Source organism: Photinus pyralis, unplaced genomic scaffold (assembly GCF_008802855.1).
Source record: "Photinus pyralis isolate 1611_PpyrPB1 unplaced genomic scaffold, Ppyr1.3 Ppyr1.4_LG1, whole genome shotgun sequence".
NCBI lineage: Eukaryota > Metazoa > Arthropoda > Insecta > Coleoptera > Lampyridae > Photinus > Photinus pyralis.
Genome location: NW_022170249.1, coordinates 8785405 through 8807449, shown reverse-complemented (window position 1 = coordinate 8807449; position 22045 = coordinate 8785405). Strand labels below are relative to the sequence as shown.

The following is a 22045-nucleotide window of genomic DNA, read 5'->3' as shown; positions in this document are numbered from 1 at the left end:
AGGAGAGATGGACCACCTTTTAAACATTTTTCGATAACTTCTTTATTTATAAGAATATAAGTCTACAAAACAGTACAACGTTAACATAAACATTCGTGGTCCTTTTGGTAAAGTTTAATGGTTAATATAACTTGACAAATAATTATAAATTCTAAAAAACTAAAAATCGTAATTGGTCCATCTATCCTAGTGGGGATAGGAGAGATGGACCTATATGAAAAGGAGAGATGGACCATCCATTAATTTAGGGTTTTTGTCCCTTTTTTTAAAGTGGGGGCGGCACCGCAGCGTTGGCATGTGTTGGTGTAGGATGTGCAACCATCGTGCAACCATCTGGAACATACAATGCATTGTAACCATTCCTCCTTTTTCTTTGTAAGGCGATAGTCTTCGAGGCACCCGACGCACTGATTTTCGATATCATCCAACGTTTCTTCCCCACTAGATGAATCATCCAAGATTACGTTTCCATCAGATTCTGAAGAAGTAGACTCGTGTCTGCGTTTCTTCTGCAACTTTTGATCTGTAGATTTCGGTAATTTGTTTTTGGAAGGTTTTTCCTTTCTCTGTCCCTTTGGATGAGGTGTTTGGCTTTGTTTTTGTTTTTTCTGACGAACAAGGGCTATGTGATTGGGTGAAGTTAAGTCACCCATTAGGTTCACACGAGCTTTTCTGATAGCTGGGGTTATCTGGGGTACAGGTGAAAGTTCTTGAAGTAGCTTCCCAGGTGTTTCTTCTTCTTCAACACTTCCCAACTGTTTTTTTGAATGACCTGGTTGAGGCGATTCATGGTAGAGAGGAAGGTGCATTCCGGAAGGGCCTGGTTGAGGTGAGTCACCATCGCGAGAAAGGGTCTCAGTTTCCCTTAATTTTGCTGTAGAGCCAGTTTGTTCCTCTTCTTCTCTTGCATGTATTGCAGCCTCATTTGGAGGTTGGGTTAGAAAAGCGTGATCGGGAATTTCATTCGGATTGTAAGGCCAAATTCCTGTTGACCGAAAGGCCGATACGGCATTGTTGACTGTAGCCGATTTGCCCCAAGCCTCCCCTAAAAGTTTGCCAAATTGCAACCGATTTAATTTTCTATTGGGGTTGCATTTGATCATCCTCCTACACGATTCATAATAATGCCCCTTCAGGCTTTTAAAGAATGCCCTATCCAGCGGTTGTAAATAATGTGTTGTATGGCTAGGCAAACAAAACAAAATTATATCGTGGTCCTCGGCAAATTGCAACGTGTCAAGATTGGTTGTATGAGAAGTGTGTCCGTCTACTATTAGTAAGACTTTCCCGGGTACTTTTCTGGGGTAGAAGTGGTTTTGTAGCCAGTCCAGGAAAATGTCTGACGTCACGTATGCCGACTTTTCTGACATGCGAATACGTGAGGCAGGTGGCATTCCGTCAGCCCATTCTGCTTTAGCATTTTTCCCCTTAAACACGCAGTAAGGAGGCAAATAAACCCCTTCTGCATTACAGCAGGCAACTACTGTAATTGTTTCACCTTTTTCGCACGGGCTAATTGAAGGTACACTTTTAGATCCTTTCTGAGCCAGCACCTGCTCGCGTGTTCAGCTGTAGTCCTGTCTCGTCTGTATTGTATATATTGCCAGGCTTGTCAAATAAACTATTTTGAGAGAGTACAGCATCGAGTTCTTTAAAATATTTCTCTACAATATTTCTAGACATTCCCAACGCTCGAGCTATTGAGGTATTTTCAGCTTTGCGAACTGTAATATCTGGATTTCGTCTCAAAAATTGAAGCAGCCATACATTACCAGCTTTACCTAAAAATGTGCACAACAATTTGTTACAAAGTTTTAAAATTTCAAGTAAGAGTTCATGTAACTCACCCTCTTCTCGATTAAATTTGTGTTCAATTCCAAGACGTTCGGCTAAATTATATGCCTTAACGCGCACTTCCCCTCTAGTGGGTGCGAAACCACTTTTCTGCAATTTTTTTATGTGGGTAGAGAGCTTCATTTCTGCTTCTCTACCAAGTACACTACCAGGGCCCAATCGGTCGGTTTTATCCAGATTACTAGCTGAAAATCTGCGTTTAAATGTGGTTTTTGGAATGCCGAACGCTTTTGCTGCTTCATTGACACCCATTTGACCGTACACTACCGCATTAACGGCATCAGTTAAATTTTCTGCGGACCAACAACCCCTTTTAGGCGTATTCTGCTTACGCGTATACTCATTCGGCATTATCCTGGAACAACACGATATAGGTTCATCTCACCTATAGTGTACTGGTCCGTCTCTCCTAAAAGTGAAGGATAGATGGACCAGTAAATCCTGTTGAAATGCAATTACTTGAACACAGCGTTTTCGAGGTTAAGTGCATTTCGGAATACATATCTGCCTATGAGTGGTCTAAATTTCTACTTAAAACTTACCTTAAGTGAAATAACTCAACAACGAAAAACACTTTGAAAAATTTCGAGGACCATAAAAAAGTAATTTCCCAATAAATTAAAAAGTACTGCACCCACGCGCGTGTAACTGTAGGACTGATTAACGGCAACATTGCCTCATAATTTTACGCCGCCGTAACAAGGATTGATGCAACAACAGACAAGATACTGCTGGTGGTCCGTCTCTCCTACTGGTCCATCTCTCCTCGATTTACCCTACTTGGCTAAACAAAAATAAAATCCGTCTAGATATCCAAAACTTATCTTATTGTTGCTATGTGAGCTACCGCTGATAAAAGTTAGACTAACGACGTGTTGCAAAAACATGGGAAAATGTAAGTACGGAAAGAATTATGGAAAAAAGTTTGTAAATAGATTACATCAGCATACCACACAATTAAAATTTAATGGCATTGCAAAATTTGCGAATATGTAGACATTTGACAATCAAGGAAGCGTGGATTATTGATAATTCGTATCGCTGATAATTGTACATAGGGGGATGGCCAAAGTGAAACAGGCTCCTCCCCCGTTTCAATTTGCTGACCTATTTTGCCCGAAAGACCATTATTTACGAGACACGCTGTGCAGCAAAAGAAATTCCTTTTTAAAGGGGTATGAAGAGGGAAATTAATCGTAGCAAGGTAGATTATGAGTACAATGTGATGTAGGTCAAATCGTGCACTATAATTACTTACTGCCCTAAAAAAATAGCTCGAAATAACTACAAGTTCATTATCCAAACGTCAATGGGCAAATAATATGGATCAGAAGCAGGCACATTTTGGAAAGCGCCAGAAAATGACAATAGGTACTGCGGTGTTTAGGGGAATTGACAATGGAATGCATTAAAAAATTAAAATTATCTCAGTAACTAAATAAAGAACAGGAAGAGTAGGCGATACAGCATATTTAGTCAACTTATTGTAAAGAACGTCACGCTCACGTTGCTTATAGGATTACGCAACCGTAAACGTAAAACTTGGATCATGCAGCAAATAAATTACGCAAAAACTGAGGTTATGTCGATGAATAACACCGCACGATTTTTTTAATACAAACATAGGTACGCTGTACCAAGTGCTTGTTATTATTTTTTAGCTACCGCCAGGAGGCATTTAAAATTGCTGCAGTATTTTTAGTTTAGGTTGAAATTATTCAAGGCGTGTGTAGATACAAATGTCAGTTAGTTCGAAGGCCATCTCATGACAGACACGCGAATTGTTTTTGAAAGGGAATGCGAAAGATTTAAAGGGATTAATACTCACCCAATTATACCCCTTCCGTAATTATAATTCTCTTTACGCCAAGGGCAGCCGCCGAATTCGCCTACAACCTTTTCAGGATAGCGACCCATTCCCCTTGTACTCGCACGGTTATCGAATTTTCTTCTTCGCGGCAAAAAATTGTTACTATTATCACTTTTACCGTTCATGATTGTTATATTTGCTTGATTCTGAGTATTAATGGTATTTAGGGCTTCGACATCGATGTCCGTATCCTTAATATTCATATTATCTAAATCTTGTTGAGTTCGCCACAAACGAAGCCACAAATGTTTGGCAGGACCCTCTTGTTCTGGCTGAAACCAAGATATAGAAGGATCCATTCAACGATTACGCACTAATTCACGTCAAATCACGACCATTGGAACATCCGATATTTAATTTTTATAGCCGTTTCATTGAAATGATTGAATCCGCGAGAGTCACACACAAGTCACACCTTGCGAAAAATCTGATTGATAGCTTACTTTGCCACCCGTTAGATGGCGAAACTAGCGGCGCTAATGTCAATTCGGCGATCATCGAGATGTTCTAATTGCGCCGTATTTAAATTCTAATTGAGCAATCGCTTTTTTATCCGATTCGTACTTACCAAATAATCAAACACGATACACATTGTATGTTTTTTATGAACTTTTTTTAATACAGATTAAACATGACGGATCTGGCTTGTAAAATATAAAGAGCGGTGTAAAAAAATGAACGATAACAAATGATGATCCTTCAGGCAACTGCGTCTTTTAAAATTTTCCGTAATAATTGATGCATCCAGTCATCCACTCATATTCCGTTGTGTAGGTAAATCAAATCTTTTGGTTTAACTTCAAAATTAACTTGTAAATATGCAAATCGTAAAAGGATCATTTACTGATTAGATTAGGATTAAATTTGATTCTAAAACCACTGTAGATAATCTTGGTAGGTAAAACGTTTTGATAAGGTAAAATATCTATAAATTAAAGATACCAATTTCGTACTTAGCGCATATTTTTAGCGGGAAAAATACAACTTGTGCGCGGGCTCATACACCGCCATACCGCATTTAGGTAATAAAATGAGAAAGAATTTTAATTATCCCTAAAATTTGAATACACTTCAGTCATTTCCGAGAGTGCAGCAGTAGGTACCGTAACTTGTTTACCCACAAAGTGATTAACTGCTTATGCACTAATTAGTGATGTAGGTATAATTGGAACTACAAAAAAATAGGTACTTACAAATGTACCTTACACTATGCTATGCAAGTACACAGGGAAATATATACTCTCAAAACAAAGTTAATTATTTGTTTTTTATATTAATCGCCGTTTTCATCCCTAACCAATTAGATATAGGTATGTATAAGCAACACATACAATTTATGTATACCTACACATTGCAATTGGACAAAATTCCTGTTCTCGAAATATCTCTGAAAATTATGTAATTAGAAAAATACATACAATCTCTTTCCTTTGATTGCTTTCATAAATATAGAATAAATAAAGAACCAGATTTTCGAACAAAGGAAAATTCTAAATAAACTGCAAAGCAACAAAAGAAGCGCTGGAATGCGTTTGACCCTACACAGCATACAACATTTGGGCTGTAGGTATATCGTGCGAACAGACGTACGGACTGACGGACAGTCGGCCGGACGTGCAGACTTTTGACGTTTGACTCGCAATACTGAAGCAAATTGTATCTATGTTACCGCTAATGTTTGGCACATTGACGGATTAATCTGCAGATTAACGTAGGTACTTACGGTTCTGAATTTCTGATATGTTAAAGTGCGAAATTTCGTTTAAATTAGTAGGAAATCTGTGGATTAATAATAATAATAATGGTTTTATTTAGTTAACTCGTCAACTAAAACAAAAAATTAACACAATTACAGTATAATAAGTAGAGGGCAACAAAATTGGGCGATGTTCAGATACAGACACGCCTGATCTGCTCTTCCACATTACCCACTCATAACTATATTTAACAAATTAATACTGTTGTGCAGTGGAATAGCAGACAAATTTTAAAAAAAGATTTAACTTGTGATAACTATTAAACTATATGACGTATAATTAATATGCACATTATTAACATATTCTAAATTGTTAAAGTGCGAAAATATATTGACAAGAGCAATACAAACACGTGTGATTCATGTAAGGTACAATAGGTACATTGCAGTAAAGTTCTAAAAATGTTATAATAACCTAATTTAATAAGTTTGTTTCAAAAATGTAACTATCTATATATTCACAATTTAAACAAGATGTGTTACTACTGAGTTGATTTTACTAAGTACTTATACCAATTACCAAATTAAAGTTACCTAATTTTAGCAATCAACTCTAATGTTTTATTTAACCAAAGAACCATTTTTTGTTGTTAATCTGTAAGTATCTGTAATCTCTAGTGCATCTATAAAATAGCTATAATAGCTAATCTGCAAGCAAAACCATTTTTCGCACTTGAAGGGACTTTACTAGATCATTTGCAGATTAACTAGATATTACCATTTGTATATTAAATATACAATGATACAACCTTTGTTTATTCATTTACAAAGATATTACCATTGAATTATGATATTACGCTCATCAATGGTAACATTATACCAAAGAGTACTACCAATGAATATCCAACTCGGATATTCAATGGTACTACTCTTTGATTATACCTACTAACATAGCTACTAAAAATATCCTATGGTTTGTTTCGCCTTAAGTGATAGGCAACACATCATACACTTTAGTATAAAGTCAATAATTATAACGACAGTGACTATAGAGACAGTGGCGACAACAGGGTATCTCGTTTTTGATTGGTCATTGGTTCCGGTCGCCATATTGGAGCTAAATTCCAATGGAAAGCCTCCAAAACGACGCGGTACACTCCGTGCTATAATTATTAATTATACTGTTAGGACAGTGTCACCTGTAATTGTCACGGCTTTACGTTACTAGTAGGATAATTAAGTATTTTTTGCTTTAAGGTAAATAACACGTATAAATAATAAATCTTCAAATTGCAGTCTCTAACATATGCACTCATTTTGAATACATTAGGGCGAACGTGTAACGTTCTTTTGCAATTTTTGTCGGCATTATCTTCTGCGAAACATTCTTCATTGGGGATATCAGGGGAATATAAAGGTGTCTTTCATGCCTTTGTATTTCCGCATAAACATAACTACATGTATTCACTTGGACTAATTTTTCTTTATTTGTCCTACGAAGCGTTTCTGCAATTCTTTCTTCGTTCATTGGTCGTACGTAAGTAAAACAATAACGATGTCTACTGCCCTTCAGTTCAAGATTTCTTCTGTGTTCTCGTCTAAATTAACTTCAGTTTGCTCAATCGGTGGCATACCTTCTTCACTTGGTAAATTTATTTGGGGGTAGCTGCATAGTCTTGGAGATTTTCACAGGACGAATCATGGATAGAAAAATCCTCGCTTGCACCCAATGTATCAGACCAAGTATCTTTCCGTTCCTTTTGTTTCGTTCTTTATTTACTTGGCACATTTCAGAAGGACCATAGGATGTCAACAAACTGAATTGTAGCTTCATTTTCTTGTAGAACATCCACTACACTCATCTCAGTTAGGTTTCTTCCGAGAATTGTGGGCACCTTTTTTCTTCTTCTGACTGTTTGTGTTTCTCTTGTACCTACCTATATCTTTTCAGGAACTCTTCCAAACTGAAACTCTAATGGATAAGATTGTGCAGTTGCTGAACGTTCTGATAAAAGGTGCGACTGGCATATACTATTCGGAGGCAATAGTATAAACTGTATGTTGTTTTCCTTACACACAGCCTTATGATTAAGGGAAATGTGGCTTGCGAGGTTGTCACCTCTATAATAGCCTTAGGACCCAATTTCTTGCAACAGAAAAGAACCAACCTTCAATCCAACCAGCGATTTTTACATGTTTACCCTTTTTTTAACTATTTCTTTATTCTTTCCTGGGTCATCCTGCATACTTTTTCATCGTAGTTGATCAGCATTTCAGGTGGTACGTCTTTCAGGGATTGCTCATTAAAATAACCATTAATATAAGTTCTGGAGTAACAGCCGCCCTTGCTCTTTTAATATTGTAACACTTTAAAAGGCTGTCTATTTGGCTTTCTCAAAACTTTTTTACCCATCTCCGCCTTGGGTTATTGTTGTCAAATGGTTTTTCCACCACCCCCCTGCTGTCTATAGCTCTTTTAACGATTTCTTTAATATCCAGTGGAGTTAAGGGAAATCCACGGCAAGACCTACACACTCAGATAAAGCAGCCTCGTACTGTTCAGAGAAAACAGGTCGGACGACCAAACTTTTGATTATTTTTACCCCTTAATCAGGTGGAAAATCACCGCCTAACAATCCAATAATTCTTGCCAAGTAAAAATCAAATTCCGGTTTTTTACCAGAAATTCCCATACCCCAAGTAACGGAATTAGACTCACAAATACATATAAACCAATATATGTTTAAATTATAAAAATTATCCATACAAACCAGTATAAAGTACGTCTAATACCATTTATCTCAACTAACTTCACACAAAATACTGAAATAAGTATGAAGTTGTCCCACCAAGGAAGCCCCTGGCACAAAGCCAGGGTGCGACATTGAAGTTCCCTCTGGGAGGGTGGGTTAAGATAACTTACACTGAAACCCTGCATCCACTTTAAAATAAAATTAAAAATAAAACAATTAGAATATTAAAATATATTTAGAATAAGTACATTATAAACTAGTTCTTGGCACACACCTTCTCCTCCTTAGCCAGAAAGGCTGACAATAATTCAGTCTTATTAACTTTTCCCATAATGTTCTTAGGAATCACCTTCACAACTTTGAAAATCTTTGGTATACCATAGGAAGCCATTTTATGTTTTAGAAATGTTTGTAAGGTATCAATAGGTAGATCACGATCAAATACCACTAGAGCTGCTACTATTTGGCCCCAGGTTTTATCTGGTACGCCAACAACTGCACAGTCAACAACATTTGGATGACTTAGAATCTTTGTTTCGATTTCCAGGGCGCTAAGTTTATACCCGCCAGTTTTGATGACGTCTAAATTGGTTCTGCCCAGTATCTTGAATATTTTTTTTTCTATAGAGTATTGACATGTATCGCCAGTTTTAAACCAATGATCATCCGTAAACTCTTTACGTGTGACATCAGGTTTGTTGTAGTATTCTTTGAACACAGAGTTACCACAAACATGAAGTTCTCCAACCACAGCATCACCAACTGGGATGGTATTTAAACGCACCTTAACATTATCATTCACACCAGTACATTCAAGCAGGGTTTTATAGTTGTCATCATCATCTCGCTCAGTTAATCTGACACTGCAACCTTTTAATGGGACACCCACATAACCTGGTTCTCGTTGAGAGTCATACAGTTGAGAAAGGCACATACCAATCTCGGACATACCATATCGTTCTAACAATCTATGCCCAGTTATCTCCAACCACTTTTCATATAAAGGAACTGGCAATGGCGCCGAACCACTGACCATCAAACGAATTTTTGATCTTAAATTTGTTTTAATATATTCGTGTATTTTGGGATCATGTTCAAAACTCGCTTTATACTCTTCAACTAATTTCATGTAAACTGTTGGCACTGCCATAAAAACAGATATTTTCGGAGATTCAGGTTTCGTTTTAATGCCTAGCAAGTGCACCCAAACGTCATTGGCATCAAACTTTGGCAGCATCACACATTTTGCGCCGACATATAGAGGGCACAAAAGCGCATTCACAAGTCCGTGTATGTGGTGAAGAGGTAGTACGTGTAGAATTGCGTCGTTGCTTGTCCATCTCCAAGCATCCACTAATGTTTCTATTTGATTGGTAATGTTATTATGGGTTAAAACCACACCTGAAAATTAAATGCAAATTTTAGAAAGGAAATTATATTTAAATTATTATGAAATAAATACAAGAGGGCTGCCATATTTCACAAATTTTTATTTTGTAGATAATTAAACGTTTATAATTATTCGCGATAGTTCTAACACTGTGACTGTGTGTCTTATTTTTAAGTTAGTGAAACATATCTTTTGTGCTACTTTTTTGTTACTTTCTGTGTCACTAGGTAATTATAAGAGAGAGAGAGGGGGGGGGGGGATATTATTCGCTTTTCCGCCGATTCCGCCCATTTGTGTTTTGTTGCTTTCATTCCCCCGGTAATTTGCCGTAATTTGGTTTTAGTTTTTCCGAAGTGACTGTCGCCATTTACTGAACTCCTCCGATTCTTGGAGTTGCCGTTTACTTGAGCTTACACCCAAGGCTTCCGAGACCGACCCGCTAACCGCTGCTACCGCCGACCTAGAACAGGCGCGAGGGCGTCGTCCGCTCCCAGGATTTAATTTGTATATTTATTTATTTTTTTGTAAATTATATGGTAATTATATTATTCCGCTAATACTTCTGTTTAGCACAAAAACACATCTACGCCTCAATTTAAACAAAACAATTCGTAAAATGATAAATTACATGTACCTAAAGAACATCATAATGGCATGCTCTGATCCGGCATCGCCTACTATTAATATACTTTCACATGGAAAAGTGCAGGTGCGAGAATGCAAGAACGACTAAAGTTGAAGTTGATTATCATACAAACAGACCCACATATTAAGCAGAAAATGCCTTCTCGTATTGCTAAGACACAAGAGCTGCAGTCCACACTTCGCGCTTAACTAGATTTATTACCACGAAAGTGGTGTGGTCCAAGGTACAAAACATTTCGTTGCTCTATATTTGTAGTGGAAAGTTAACGTTAAAAAACTATTTAGTTATTTATTCAAAGTTGTGCACCCAATTTGTTTATACATTATAAATAAAATGGCAGCCGGTAAAATTGTTAAGACAATTAATTTCTGCTTTTATTGGCTGTTAAAATCGAAGTTATGGAGATTCCCATACTAAGGAACATTGGTAACATTCTAGTAAATAAACTAAATTAGAACTAGCTATAGGAGATTTGACCCATTTTCAATAAGTTTCTTACATGTGACATATATAAGTCAACTGTGCAAAATTTGAGCCGAATCAGTTCAAATGTATACCAGTTATAGTGTTCACAGGCAGACTGATGAACACCATCGACTCTCCTAAGCTGGGATCGCTTTGCTCTGTCGGTTAATCAATAATTAATAACAACGAAAAAGCAAATTAAACGAAAGTACGTGAAGTAATATGGTAAAAACATTATGGCATCGAAAATGTCGAGGAAAATGTACACAACAATGTTCACACCAAGCAATGTTTTCCACTGAAGTTGGAAAACACAGATACAAGCAACAGTCAATAAAATCTTATTAGCCGCACAACGTTTGTGTATGTTACCGAATATCCATCAACTTGTTGCAGTTGTCTGGTCTTACCTTTATTTTTGGAAAACTTCTTAGATAGATTCTTCTTGGAAACCTTAAGTAATTGTAGGACATCTTTTTAAAAATCTTCCCTGATGGAATTTTTTATAAAACAGTTTTGATTTTAATTTTTTCATTATTTTATGACTATTAAGTATTCACCAATTTAAATCGATTTAAAATATCCTTTCAGAGTTCAGACTAAACGAGTCAGATACGTCTTACAGCAGTTTGATATTGACCTACTAAATAGCATACAAACAGCATGTAGCTACATTACTCTTGACAAGATAAGTAAGAAATATTTACAAGTACACTGAAGCCTTTATCAAACAAATAACCACAAAAAAAAATATATCAATATACCTACCTTTAGGATATCCAGTTGTCCCACTTGTATAAATAATTAAAGCATTATCATTTAAAACATCTCTTGATTGCAATTCTCCCAGGTCCTGTTTCAAATTTTGTTTTACAACCATACTTTCCCTAAAATTATTATCCAAAACCATCAATGTGGTTTTGGTATTAGTGGCTACTGTATGCATTAGTTCAGAATATTGCGGTATCGTAATTAATAATTTACTTTCACTATCACTAGCGAAATACTCGATCATACTTTGGGGATGTAAGCTGCTGACGGGCACGGCTAAAATTTTAATAATAAATTGGAGGCCCGCAAAATGTATTTACAAACCGACATGTCCGGACATCCAAATGGCCCATTTCGTGATGAGGTACGAGGCATCGTTTGGACAAAGGAAAACCACTTGACAATTTCGTTTGTTGCCCAGTTTCTGCGATATTCGTTTTGATAATTCATTCGCTGCAGTTAATATGTTGCCGTAAGTATAGTTTCCAACAGTGTCACATAATGCTACATTGTCCAAAAACTGTGTTGCTTTATGGAAAACTGGGACTAGTTTTGGGTTTGAAACAAATGTCGATAACTTGGTGTAGTTGGTATGATGGTTCTTACTAATTTGCGAAAACAAGGCATTTATATGGCTTCTGGTAATAATTTTGGTGAACATGGACATGGTAGAGTATTGCGGTTCCGCCTCTGTTTACAACTGTTGGCTATTTACAGTTAGCACACAGTAATTTAGAAATTGAATTCCTTGCTTTTCTCTTTATTTTATTTATCGCTGGCTTATTGTAAAATTCAGTTAAATGTTACGTACCCCCTACCAAACTTTTGACTTGCCACACACAAACTACAAATTTCAAATTTTTGAGGTTTTGTTTTTTAACCAATGCGCTGCTGCCCGGTTATGTATTTAATAGGTAAGTACTTCATTTCCAACCAGAGACGGCAACGTTGTTTTGTAAAATGTCCAGGTCATCAGTTGTTAGGTACCTATTTTATAGGAGCAGTTATAACATAAATTGCTATGAAAGAATAGATTTCACTGTAATCGAAGAGAGACAAACAGTATTTTATTTGATTAGTTGACTGCGAAGTCCATACTTCATTCACACGAATGTTATCAAAAATCAAATATATTTCAGTTTAAACTTGTTTGCATTTTACTCGTCATTTTATTACCAACAGCATTGTTTCATTTTGTAATTAATATGGTTGATTTCCTACGATTTACTTCGTAAAATAATACATTACTTACATCAAATTAAGCGACATGAAAATGATGTGTTTTATTCGCTGGTTGAAAAAGACAGCCGAGAGGCTGAAAGCAATTCGCACGGTACTTTTTGTTTACTCGTAAATAGGTTTCGCACATTAGAAAACCAAATACACACGTGCGCTTTGCTTTCAATTCCACTTAATAACGGGAGATCAAAAATGAGTTGCTGTCGAGTTGCCTTTGGAAGTTCAAGTTAAGTACGATTTCCCATGGAAACAAAAATTCCAAAGGTGGCTCGAAAGAAACTGATTTTTGATTGCGTAGTAGTGTAACATATACAGGTACATTGAGTGAAAATGACTTTGTTATTTAGGTATGTACGTGTTTGTTAAACAATTTTAGCATTGGAAATGCTTAATGTTTTGTATATGGGTATGAAGTTACCAGTTTCGTTCAAGCAGAAAAGACACGATGTCACATCAAGTGATGATTGTACCGTACTCGGTCGCAGTGGTAGATTCAGGAAAAGTCGCGGATACTGTCGATTCGGTATACTTACTTAACTTTTGTTAATTCCAATGTAAAATTCTAGCACATCTTTAATAGAATGACGCGAGCATGTTATGTGAAGCTTTTATTGTTCAGAACGCCTTATGTAAAACACAAATAACTCTTATTCACTCGGATCACAACGTAAACCTTTTGAATAATAAATTTAGCAAATATATAGCAATGGGTTATATGGCTACAGCATATCAAAATTTTATTTATTTAAAAAGTTTGTGCTAGGCTTCAAATGTCGCAAATACGCAATTATAAACTTGCAGAACTATTTGTTAAGCGACCGTCCGCGTTATCGAACCTGCGCTATTCGTTTTTGCAGAGCGCGTTGTGAATTTTCAAAATTAATCCATCCACTGAATGGATCCTGAAGAAAGAAATCAAACCAAGAGCATGAAATCTTCTCCATCGAGCCACCGTTACGCCGCGGACTAAGATTTTCGCAGCATATAAAAAAGTGGAAAATTTCCACTGCGTAATCAGCGGGGATTTTATAGCCGGTCCGTGTAAAACGCGGCTGGAACGGACGAAGTTTTCGACTGCTAAGTGCTAACCAATACCTCTCGCCCAGACCGTTCATTTTCTCTTAGACGGTAGGTACCCTGTTCCGACACACAATTTTCTAGATATCCGGATATAAAAAGTGTAACCCTTTTGGCAGATCTGGTCTCGCCCAAACCTTTCATTTTCCTTTCAAGAGTACTCTCTTTCGACACTACGTTTTAAAGAAATCCGGACTTAAAATTATGACCTCACCGACATACCCCTTTTTCCATTGCTTCTTTTCCATTTGAGAATATATCCTGTTGCGACACTCTGAGATATTCGGACTTTACTAACACCACCTACAGATAGGTGCCGTCAATAACTTCTATTTTGCCTTTTTTTTTCTAGTACTCCATAGATTAAAAAATATAATAGGTACCTAAGTATAATAATGAGATTTACATTATTTTTTTATTCTAAACAGATGCTCCTTTGTATACTTATACAGGGTGGTGATTTGCGTAACGCATCATAGGGATTTCAATGTAAAATTCATAACATGCGATTATTGGAATTTTATAATACAAAAACTACGCCAATATCCGTCATGCCATGGAATGTCTGCTATAAAACAAATCAAATTCTATCAAAAAGTATTATATTTAGAACAGCGAATTCAACATAAAGAAAGACCAAATTACTAAAAACGGTTTCCTAATATAACAATTTACAATAAATGTTCGAATACGTCACCATTAACTGCAAGACAGTAACCAATAAGTCGATCATAAAATCCATTTCGAACTGCTGCTAATTGATAACTGGATATCTTTTTGTTTTAGAAAATTTCATGGCATCGCAGATTATTGAAAAAGATGGGGATTTTATTTTTCCAGTTTTCCGTATTTATTATGCAAAAAATTGAAAACGAATACGGTTGATTGACGTAAACATTTTTTTTCTACAAAAAACCTTAAGGGTGTAATCCAGTAGTACAACATTTATGCGGAAATAGTGCGATTTATATTTCGTCTCAATTCTGTAAAACATGAGATGAAAGACGGGGCTAATTTTTTCGTGTAAATTATACATTTAAAAAGTATGCTACAGAACAAAATTTTAATATTTAAGAAAAAACAATTTTTTAGGGCACTGCCAATAAAAAGTGAACTTTTATAGGTAAAATGGCGTCAACACAAATTATTTTAAAAATCTCCCTGTAGCATACTCACAAAAAACATTAGCAAACCATAGAGCCATGGACCAAACTTTCAAATAAATTACAAAACATTTTAGACGAAATATTCATTCGAAATTTTTTACGAAAACTTGCAGCGTTTAGTGAAGTCATTCACCATTTATAAATGTACAGTAGGCAACACATCATACGGCAGGCCTGACTTCATTAGCGGCATTGTTGCGTTTATCGGGACTAATTTACAAATAGAAACCGGATTCATTAGAACGTATTATAATTCCATAATATACTGGGTAATAGAATTCACACGGAAAATGTGATTTATTTTTGGGTGAATTAAAAGTTTGCGTCTTTTCTGACGTTTTTTGTAACACCCCTAAAATTTTAGTGTGATAAAATTTTGAGATTATTCCCATGTAGCATCCTTCGGAAAGAGATATAATTTGCGTAAAAAGCGTTAGTTCTCATTTATTTTGTGTTGTTCCCGAATTAGACGAAATTTTGAAACACCCCTAAAATTTTAGTGTGATACAAATTTGAGATTATTTCCCTGTAGCATCCTTCGGAAAGAGATACAATTTGCGTAAAAAGCGTTAGTTCTCATTTATTTTGTGTTGTTCCCGAATTAGACGATTTTTTGTAACACATCTAGAATATTAGTAAAAAAATGTACATTTTTTTAAAGATATCTAATTTATAGGTACTTATTCGCTTACATGCGTTATTTTCCAGATAGGGTCAATACAATTCATGGAATGATATTACTGGGTTAAAAAAAATATATACGTCTTATTAAAAACTGGGAAAAGTGAAATTATTGAGGATTGGCCGTTGTGACAATGATTTGCGTTTTCTAATGGATGTTTAATTATATATGCATATTCGTCACAATGACTAATGACCTGGGTAAATTAGCGTAATTACTTGTTACTTTATACAATGGTTGGGCAGGTAAATTCTTCAATCTTTGTTTATTCGTTACCATTTCATTATACAAGTAAGTATTATGCAACCCGTCAAATAGAATTAAAATTTAAGTGGAATACACCCTTAATACATTTTTGCTCTTAAATAATTTGGGGAGTCAATAATCGCATCATGTTATGAATTTTACATTGAAATCCCTATGATGCGTTAAGCAAGTCACCACCCTGTATAAAAATAAACAGCGACTGTATTACAACAACAAAAAAGTTTATTGGAGACGACCCTCATCTGTATGTAGGTATGTAATTATGTATAAATAGTAGGTAGGTATATAGCAACTACGAAAAAATTGCCTATATAATGCAACATCACGAGGTTCTTCTTTCACGAACTACTAAAATTTTTGAATTAAGAGTGGTCTATAACTCTACATGTGTGCCGAACGCGTCTTTAACATAAAGAAATGAATGTGTATTATGTATATGATTTTTACATAAAAAAATTGAATATTGAATGGTATAAAAGGTATGCGCATTCGCCCCTTTCCAGTTGCTATGACAACTAACAGAAAACTTAAAATGTCATGAATAACAAACCTATTTCCCTTTTATTTACTTCTTATTTAATGATTAAACAAAGCACCAGTTTGTGATGGATTTCATTCAATAATGGGAGGTAATGCATTTCGAGAGGAGACAAAATAATCAAAGGATGCTCCTCACTGAAATGGATTGTTTGATGTAAGTGTGAAGTAAGCATGACATTTTTACAGATTTTAATTTTATAACAGGTAACAGGGTTACCTACTAACAGAAATATTTTTAAGAACTTTTTAAAATTCGTCTGATTTACCTACCTACTATTACATAAAAATAATATGGCACACGTAAAAGATAAAATGTCTGAGATTGACGATCACATTTTGAAACGGTTTGATATTCAAAAGAGACTCGGCAAAGGAGCTTACGGTATAGTTTGGAAAGCAATTGATAGAAAAACTAGAGAAGTCGTGGCTGTGAAGAAAATATTTGATGCGTTTCGTAATCAGACTGATGCTCAACGAACATTTAGAGAAATTATGTTTTTAAAATCATTTAAGGATCATCCTAATATAATTAAACTTCTTAGTATTCACAGGTAAATCTTTGGTAGTTGAAAGCACTAATTATTATTCTACTTATTAGAGCTGCCAATAATAGAGACATATATTTGGGTTTTGAATATATGGAAACTGACTTACACAATGTTATTAAAAGGGGAAACATTCTAAAAGACGTTCATAAGCGCTACATCATGTACCAAATGTTAAAAGCAACTAAATACATCCATTCAGGAAACGTTATCCATAGGGATCAAAAACCAAGCAATGTGTTACTGGATAGCTTGTGCAGGTAGGTATGGGCGATTCCTTCTATGGGTTAAAATAATTAGGTATGTAATCAATTAGGTGCAAAATAGCAGATTTCGGGTTAGCACGATCCTTAACCCAATCCCTTGGAAATAGTCCAAATGACACAGATCCTACACTCACTGATTATGTCGCGACAAGATGGTACAGAGCACCAGAAATTTTAATCGCAAACAGAAAGTAAGGTTCCAATTATTCGAACGAGAAGTAAAAATTATGTTTATAGATACACTAAAGGAATTGATATGTGGAGTTTAGGCTGTATTTTAGCGGAGATGGTCTTGGGAAAACCAATTTTTCCAGGAACTTCGACGGTAAACCAGGTGGAAAAAATAATGGCGTCTATTCCAGTACCATCACAAGAAGGTAGAAATATTCTGAAGTAACACGTTGAAACATAGCTTGTTTATAGATATTGCACTGGTATGTTCATCTGGTGTGGGTGAATGTATGATCAAAAATTCAGCATCCTTGCAAAGAATCCCATTGAAATTACTATTAGGCTCTAATGTCTCAGAAGATTCTTTGGACTTAATTAACAATCTTTTAATATTTAGCCCATACAAAAGACTTACTGCCGAACGAGCCTTAGAACACTCGTATGTGTCTAGGTAACGATATGCTTCACTAAATAGTTACTGAACTGACGTCCTTTAATCTAGATTTCGTAATACCAACGAAGAAATAGTGATGAATATCAATGTTATTCCACCACTGAACGATGACATTCGTTTGACTGTAGACGATTACCGTAATAAATTATATGAAATCATGTCTACACACCACCACATTCGACCAACAAAATCATTATTATCGAGACCTTCATTAAAAGTTAATTCCGACATGAAGACGGATAAACAAGGGAAGCTTTACAAAGATATTAATAATTACGCTAAATCCAATTATTACGATAAAGAAAGATCTTTGGCAACACTTGTGGAACCTAAACTAGGCCACGCAAAGGGAAAACTCAAACACAACATTCAAGCACGTTCTGAACCAAAGATATTAAAAAAATTTAATATGCTACCTCAAGAACTCAATGGAATCAAATCTACGTCTGATTATAAAAAGTTCAACAACTCTTCCTGTGATTTTCTAACACGTGAGAGGGGCACAACCAAAGCATTAAATTCAAAAAGTAATGTGTATGTGCCATCCTTTAACAGCTTCAATTCCACTCATGGTATTATAACGCAAAGTGCCTTAATGGAACTGCGAGCTGCCGGGATGCGATAATTGATTTAGTAGGTACTTTGGGAGGGACTTTTTTAATACTGGGATTTAAACACCATTGTGCATGTTTACACAGTATTACGGATCACTTTTTTGATCTTTGCGATTGTTTGACAGTATTTATATACAACATTTTGCACTGAATGTATAATTCATACTTGAATATATATCAATTTTTACTTTTTTATTAGTTTTTGTATTAGATCTAATAATAAAATCTCCGAAATGAATTCGTAATTTATTTATACTTCACAAAGCTATGTCAATATGATCGCTTTTAGCAAAGAATAATTGCATACTCCTTGCCTTTCACTTGTCAGCGACATCATTTGTTCGACGATGTGCCACATTCTTGGAAATAGACTTCTGATGGGATGCTCTTCTAGTAGGTACCTATTTTAAAAACATTCGCTTTTGGAAATGGCTACAATGTGCCAGAAAAGGTGCCAAATCTGCCAAATAAGGTCGATGGCCCAACTTGGCGATTTGTTATTTAACAAAAAATGTGAGAATGCTACAAATGGCATCAATGTATATGCATATTTATTTCCAAATAATTAACGATAAATTTTTGAAATTGATTAATTTATAACAGTCAATTTTAATACATATCACCTACACTCACTAATATTTCACTTTTCGAATGCTCCCGAATATTTTAGAATGATTTGAACAAACAAGTCATATTTTCCGAAAAAAATGTGTCACATCCGCTTTTGTTGCTTCTCTCCGATGACTAATCTTTTACGGCGCCTCGATGTCTATCGGGATTTCTAGAATAGTTGCTACATCATGATGATAAAAGAATTTTTACTTTTCTGATTTTGACTTGCCGCTGCCATACAAAATATAATTAAGTGCCTATTTTATTTGAACACTTGACTTGCTCCATCGCAAAGAGGAGTTCAATTAACTGGATTTATGTATTTATTTACAGAACTGCCCAATGATTAAATAACTGTGAGAATCCGTATAAGTAATTGGTAGAACAGCCTTGTTCAGACCCCCCACATTTAAAAATAAATTACATAAATGCGACAGTTGAACAGTATAGTTGCATTTTGAAATCGATACAGTGGATTGTCTTCTTGAAGCTCGGCTAGCCCTTGTTGAAATTTTCTTTGCCTCAAGCAAACAGGTCTAGGAACATAAAAAACTAGGTAATTGACGTTTATTAATTTAAAGGTTTGACAGTCTTCCATCGTGTGTCACCGGACAATTTCGGACAGACTCGTTTACCCTGAAATTCACATACCCAGGCGATGTATTTTTGACCATATTTTATTTATGTGCCTTATACACCGATGCGTCAAATTGTATACCAATTCAATTTTTTTTATTTTGATTTATGTCATTAATTTTTATTATAAGTACAGGAAACAGAGAGCAAGACGAAAATTATTCGTTACATGATGAGGAAACCCGTTCGCTAGCTGAATTTTGTTACCGTGTGATTTTTAGAAGTGAGGATTGTTTGAATTTCGCGCTTAAAAGTCTAGTATTTTTTGCAGTATTAAATTGGTGGTGCTAATTGGTGTAAGAAACGCATAAACGGCGTGTGTGTAATTAAGACGGTGTTGCCTATATGAGAAAACTAGTATAGTAAATAATGTAACCATGCTCTTTATGACAGATTCCCCGACCCTTTTGGTTTGTTGAACTAATTTGCAGCGGGATTTGAAAATCCGAGCCACCCCCAAGGCGACGCCAATGTCTCTTCGTAATATTGTGGATTTCTCCCACCAACGCGCATGCGTTTCATGCGCATCTGAGGTGACAGTTGTAAATAAAAACAGCAGTAGGAAAAGTTGCGCTTCAGCAATCTGTTCGTGGCCGTCAAAATGGCCGCTAACGACAGTAAAGCGCCTCTTAGATATGTTAAGCGGGTACAATTTGGTATCCTCAGTCCAGATGAAATAGTGAGTATTTTCATCTTCTTGCGATCAAAAGTTTTATGAAACAAAATACACACCATTTGGGTTCTATTATCGGAAAACGCTGGCAAAAATAATGAAGTGTAGAAGTGCGCTTTAAGTTGTGGAAAGTGTTGAAATGATTTCTGTTTAATTCTTCCACTTAATTGAAATTGAATTTCTCACCACTTCAAAGATTGTTAAGTTATGAGGGATAAAATAGAGACGTACATTTCTTGCACAATATAAATAACGCAGGCGCACCACAAAGGGGGGAAAAACCAAAATGATTTTTAACTGCTTGAAATAATGGCATTCTTTTTAGCGACGTATGTCGGTCACGGAGGGTGGCATCCGTTTCCCAGAGACTATGGAAGCGGGCCGTCCAAAGCTCGGCGGTCTTATGGACCCCCGACAAGGAGTAATCGATAGAAATTCCAGATGTCAAACTTGTGCGGGCAACATGACGGAATGTCCTGGACATTTCGGACACATTGACCTAGCCAAGCCTGTTTTTCACGTCGGGTTTATAACGAAAACTATTAAAATATTAAGATGTGTATGCTTCTACTGTAGTAAATTGTTAGTTAGTCCTGTAAGTTCCACTTTTCGTTTCACAGTCGAACGTACTTAATAAAATTATTTTAGAATAATCCTAAAATTAAAGAAGTCGTTATGAAGTCAAAAGGTCAGCCTAGGAAACGATTGGCTTTTGTGTACGACCTGTGCAAAGGTAAAAATATATGTGAGGGTGGTGACGAAATGGACGTTGGGAAAGAAGGCGAAGATCCAGGTTCGTATCCCTGTACCTAAGTAATAGCGTTATGTAATGGGAATGTGAATACAGGTAAGCGACAAGGACACGGTGGATGCGGTCGTTACCAACCAAATATACGTAGAACTGGTCTTGATTTGACTGCAGAATGGAAGCATGTGAATGAAGACTCGCAAGAGAAAAAGATACCACTATCAGCAGAAAGAGTTTGGGAAATTTTAAAACACATTACAGGTATGCTCTTATAGTACATGGACCTAAATAAAGTTTTGCTATTTTTATTTAATGTTGTAACCGAAGTTGTAACACTATACAGGGTGTTTCAAGTTTGTATTATATCTCAAGCGCGACAGTGTTTATGAGGGGTCTGTCCTGTGCCTGATTTGATTATAATTTGTTATGTGCAACAAAGCAATCGGTATTCAAACGCTCCTAGGGAATGAAAGTGTGTAAATATTCATGTTTGTAAAATTTCTCATTTTTTCGCGCGTTTATACATTTTTAAACCATTCCACTGATAAGAAACTTTCAATTTTCAAAAACTTGCACCAGTGCCTGTTGTATATTTGTAATGTGATCAAGTTTTGAAATGTTGATTGAGTCATACTTATAAAAATCAGTAACGACTTCTTTGTAGCTAATATTTGTACCAGATTTTCTGAAAGCAAAAGTGTCCTAGTAGTGTTTTGTTTGATTATCCGTATACCGGGTGATCCAAAATGTTTGAGGACAGTTTGAATTTCCCACACAACTAAACATTTATAATGTTGGTAACATATCACATATCATTTATTTAAAAGCAGTGGTGGATCAATTGAATGATCACTAAACAATAGTCAACAATTAATTAAAGAAAATTAATTTATCAAGCACATTTTCACTC

General features: G+C 35.7%; 5 protein-coding genes across 9 annotated transcripts; 2 read left to right on the top strand and 3 right to left on the bottom strand.

Moving 5' to 3' along the window:
• Positions 1-239: 239 nt before the first annotated feature.
• On the bottom strand, positions 240-2205 carry LOC116171810. The gene is made up of 3 exons (XM_031488849.1): positions 1848-2205; positions 1554-1781; positions 240-1483 (listed from the first exon to the last, which is right to left on the bottom strand). The coding sequence occupies exons 1-3, from the start codon at positions 2203-2205 to the stop codon at positions 240-242; spliced, it is 1830 nt and encodes a 609-aa protein (XP_031344709.1).
• A 1457-nt stretch (positions 2206-3662) lies between these two features.
• Positions 3663-4642, bottom strand: LOC116171284. The gene is made up of 2 exons (XM_031488039.1): positions 4293-4642; positions 3663-3996 (listed from the first exon to the last, which is right to left on the bottom strand). The coding sequence occupies exons 1-2, from the start codon at positions 4314-4316 to the stop codon at positions 3679-3681; spliced, it is 342 nt and encodes a 113-aa protein (XP_031343899.1). The 5' UTR covers positions 4317-4642; the 3' UTR covers positions 3663-3678.
• Positions 4643-8374: 3732 nt separating this feature from the next.
• LOC116171268 (malonate--CoA ligase ACSF3, mitochondrial-like) lies at positions 8375-12374 on the bottom strand. Of its 2 annotated transcripts, none has more exons than XM_031488009.1 (3): positions 11770-12374; positions 11443-11721; positions 8375-9574 (listed from the first exon to the last, which is right to left on the bottom strand). In XM_031488009.1, exons 1-3 carry the CDS (start codon positions 12110-12112, stop codon positions 8430-8432), a joined length of 1767 nt encoding a protein of 588 aa, XP_031343869.1. In that variant the 5' UTR covers positions 12113-12374; the 3' UTR covers positions 8375-8429. The 2 variants fall into 2 exon arrangements, with proteins under 2 accessions (XP_031343869.1, XP_031343877.1); XM_031488017.1 differs by having other exon boundaries at positions 11774-11915.
• A 3996-nt stretch (positions 12375-16370) lies between these two features.
• LOC116171248 (mitogen-activated protein kinase 15-like) lies at positions 16371-18610 on the top strand. Of its 4 annotated transcripts, none has more exons than XM_031487996.1 (7): positions 16371-16570; positions 16657-16967; positions 17015-17221; positions 17278-17418; positions 17465-17604; positions 17651-17849; positions 17901-18610. In XM_031487996.1, exons 2-7 carry the CDS (start codon positions 16708-16710, stop codon positions 18475-18477), a joined length of 1524 nt encoding a protein of 507 aa, XP_031343856.1. In that variant the 5' UTR covers positions 16371-16570; positions 16657-16707; the 3' UTR covers positions 18478-18610. The 4 variants fall into 4 exon arrangements, with proteins under 4 accessions (XP_031343856.1, XP_031343831.1, XP_031343840.1 ...); XM_031487971.1 differs by having other exon boundaries at positions 16621-16967; XM_031487980.1 differs by having other exon boundaries at positions 16371-16581.
• Positions 18611-20234: 1624 nt separating this feature from the next.
• Positions 20235-21425, top strand: LOC116171242 (DNA-directed RNA polymerase II subunit RPB1-like). Its single transcript, XM_031487958.1, has 4 exons — positions 20235-20393; positions 20713-20982; positions 21036-21180; positions 21235-21425. The coding sequence occupies exons 1-4, from the start codon at positions 20316-20318 to the stop codon at positions 21408-21410; spliced, it is 669 nt and encodes a 222-aa protein (XP_031343818.1). The 5' UTR covers positions 20235-20315; the 3' UTR covers positions 21411-21425.
• Positions 21426-22045: the final 620 nt, after the last annotated feature.

Bases quoted from the DNA above. Each gene is read 5' to 3' on its own strand.
- LOC116171810 (XM_031488849.1), bottom strand. From the start codon at position 2,205: ATGCCGAATGAGTATACGCGTAAGCAGAATACGCCTAAAAGGGGTTGT. The intron at 1,782-1,847 runs GTGAGTTACATG...GCACATTTTTAG, and splicing joins CAAATTTAATCGAGAAGAGG to GTAAAGCTGGTAATGTATGG. The intron at 1,484-1,553 runs GTGCTGGCTCAG...AAACAATTACAG, and splicing joins ACAGCTGAACACGCGAGCAG to TAGTTGCCTGCTGTAATGCA.
- LOC116171284 (XM_031488039.1), bottom strand. From the start codon at position 4,316: ATGTGTATCGTGTTTGATTATTTG. The intron at 3,997-4,292 runs GTAAGTACGAAT...TCTTGGTTTCAG, and splicing joins GTATCGTGTTTGATTATTTG to CCAGAACAAGAGGGTCCTGC.
- LOC116171268 (XM_031488009.1), bottom strand. From the start codon at position 12,112: ATGTCCATGTTCACCAAAATTATTACCAGAAGCCATATAAATGCCTTG. The intron at 11,722-11,769 runs GTTTGTAAATAC...TTAAAATTTTAG, and splicing joins TTGGATGTCCGGACATGTCG to CCGTGCCCGTCAGCAGCTTA. The intron at 9,575-11,442 runs GTAGGTATATTG...TTTAATTTTCAG, and splicing joins GACAACTGGATATCCTAAAG to GTGTGGTTTTAACCCATAAT.
- LOC116171248 (XM_031487996.1), top strand. From the start codon at position 16,708: ATGGCACACGTAAAAGATAAAATGTCTGAGATTGACGATCACATTTTG. The intron at 17,605-17,650 runs GTAGAAATATTC...GCTTGTTTATAG, and splicing joins TCCAGTACCATCACAAGAAG to ATATTGCACTGGTATGTTCA. The intron at 17,850-17,900 runs GTAACGATATGC...CCTTTAATCTAG, and splicing joins GAACACTCGTATGTGTCTAG to ATTTCGTAATACCAACGAAG.
- LOC116171242 (XM_031487958.1), top strand. From the start codon at position 20,316: ATGGCCGCTAACGACAGTAAAGCGCCTCTTAGATATGTTAAGCGGGTA. The intron at 20,983-21,035 runs GTAAGTTCCACT...AAATTATTTTAG, and splicing joins GTAAATTGTTAGTTAGTCCT to AATAATCCTAAAATTAAAGA. The intron at 21,181-21,234 runs GTTCGTATCCCT...ATGTGAATACAG, and splicing joins GAAAGAAGGCGAAGATCCAG to GTAAGCGACAAGGACACGGT.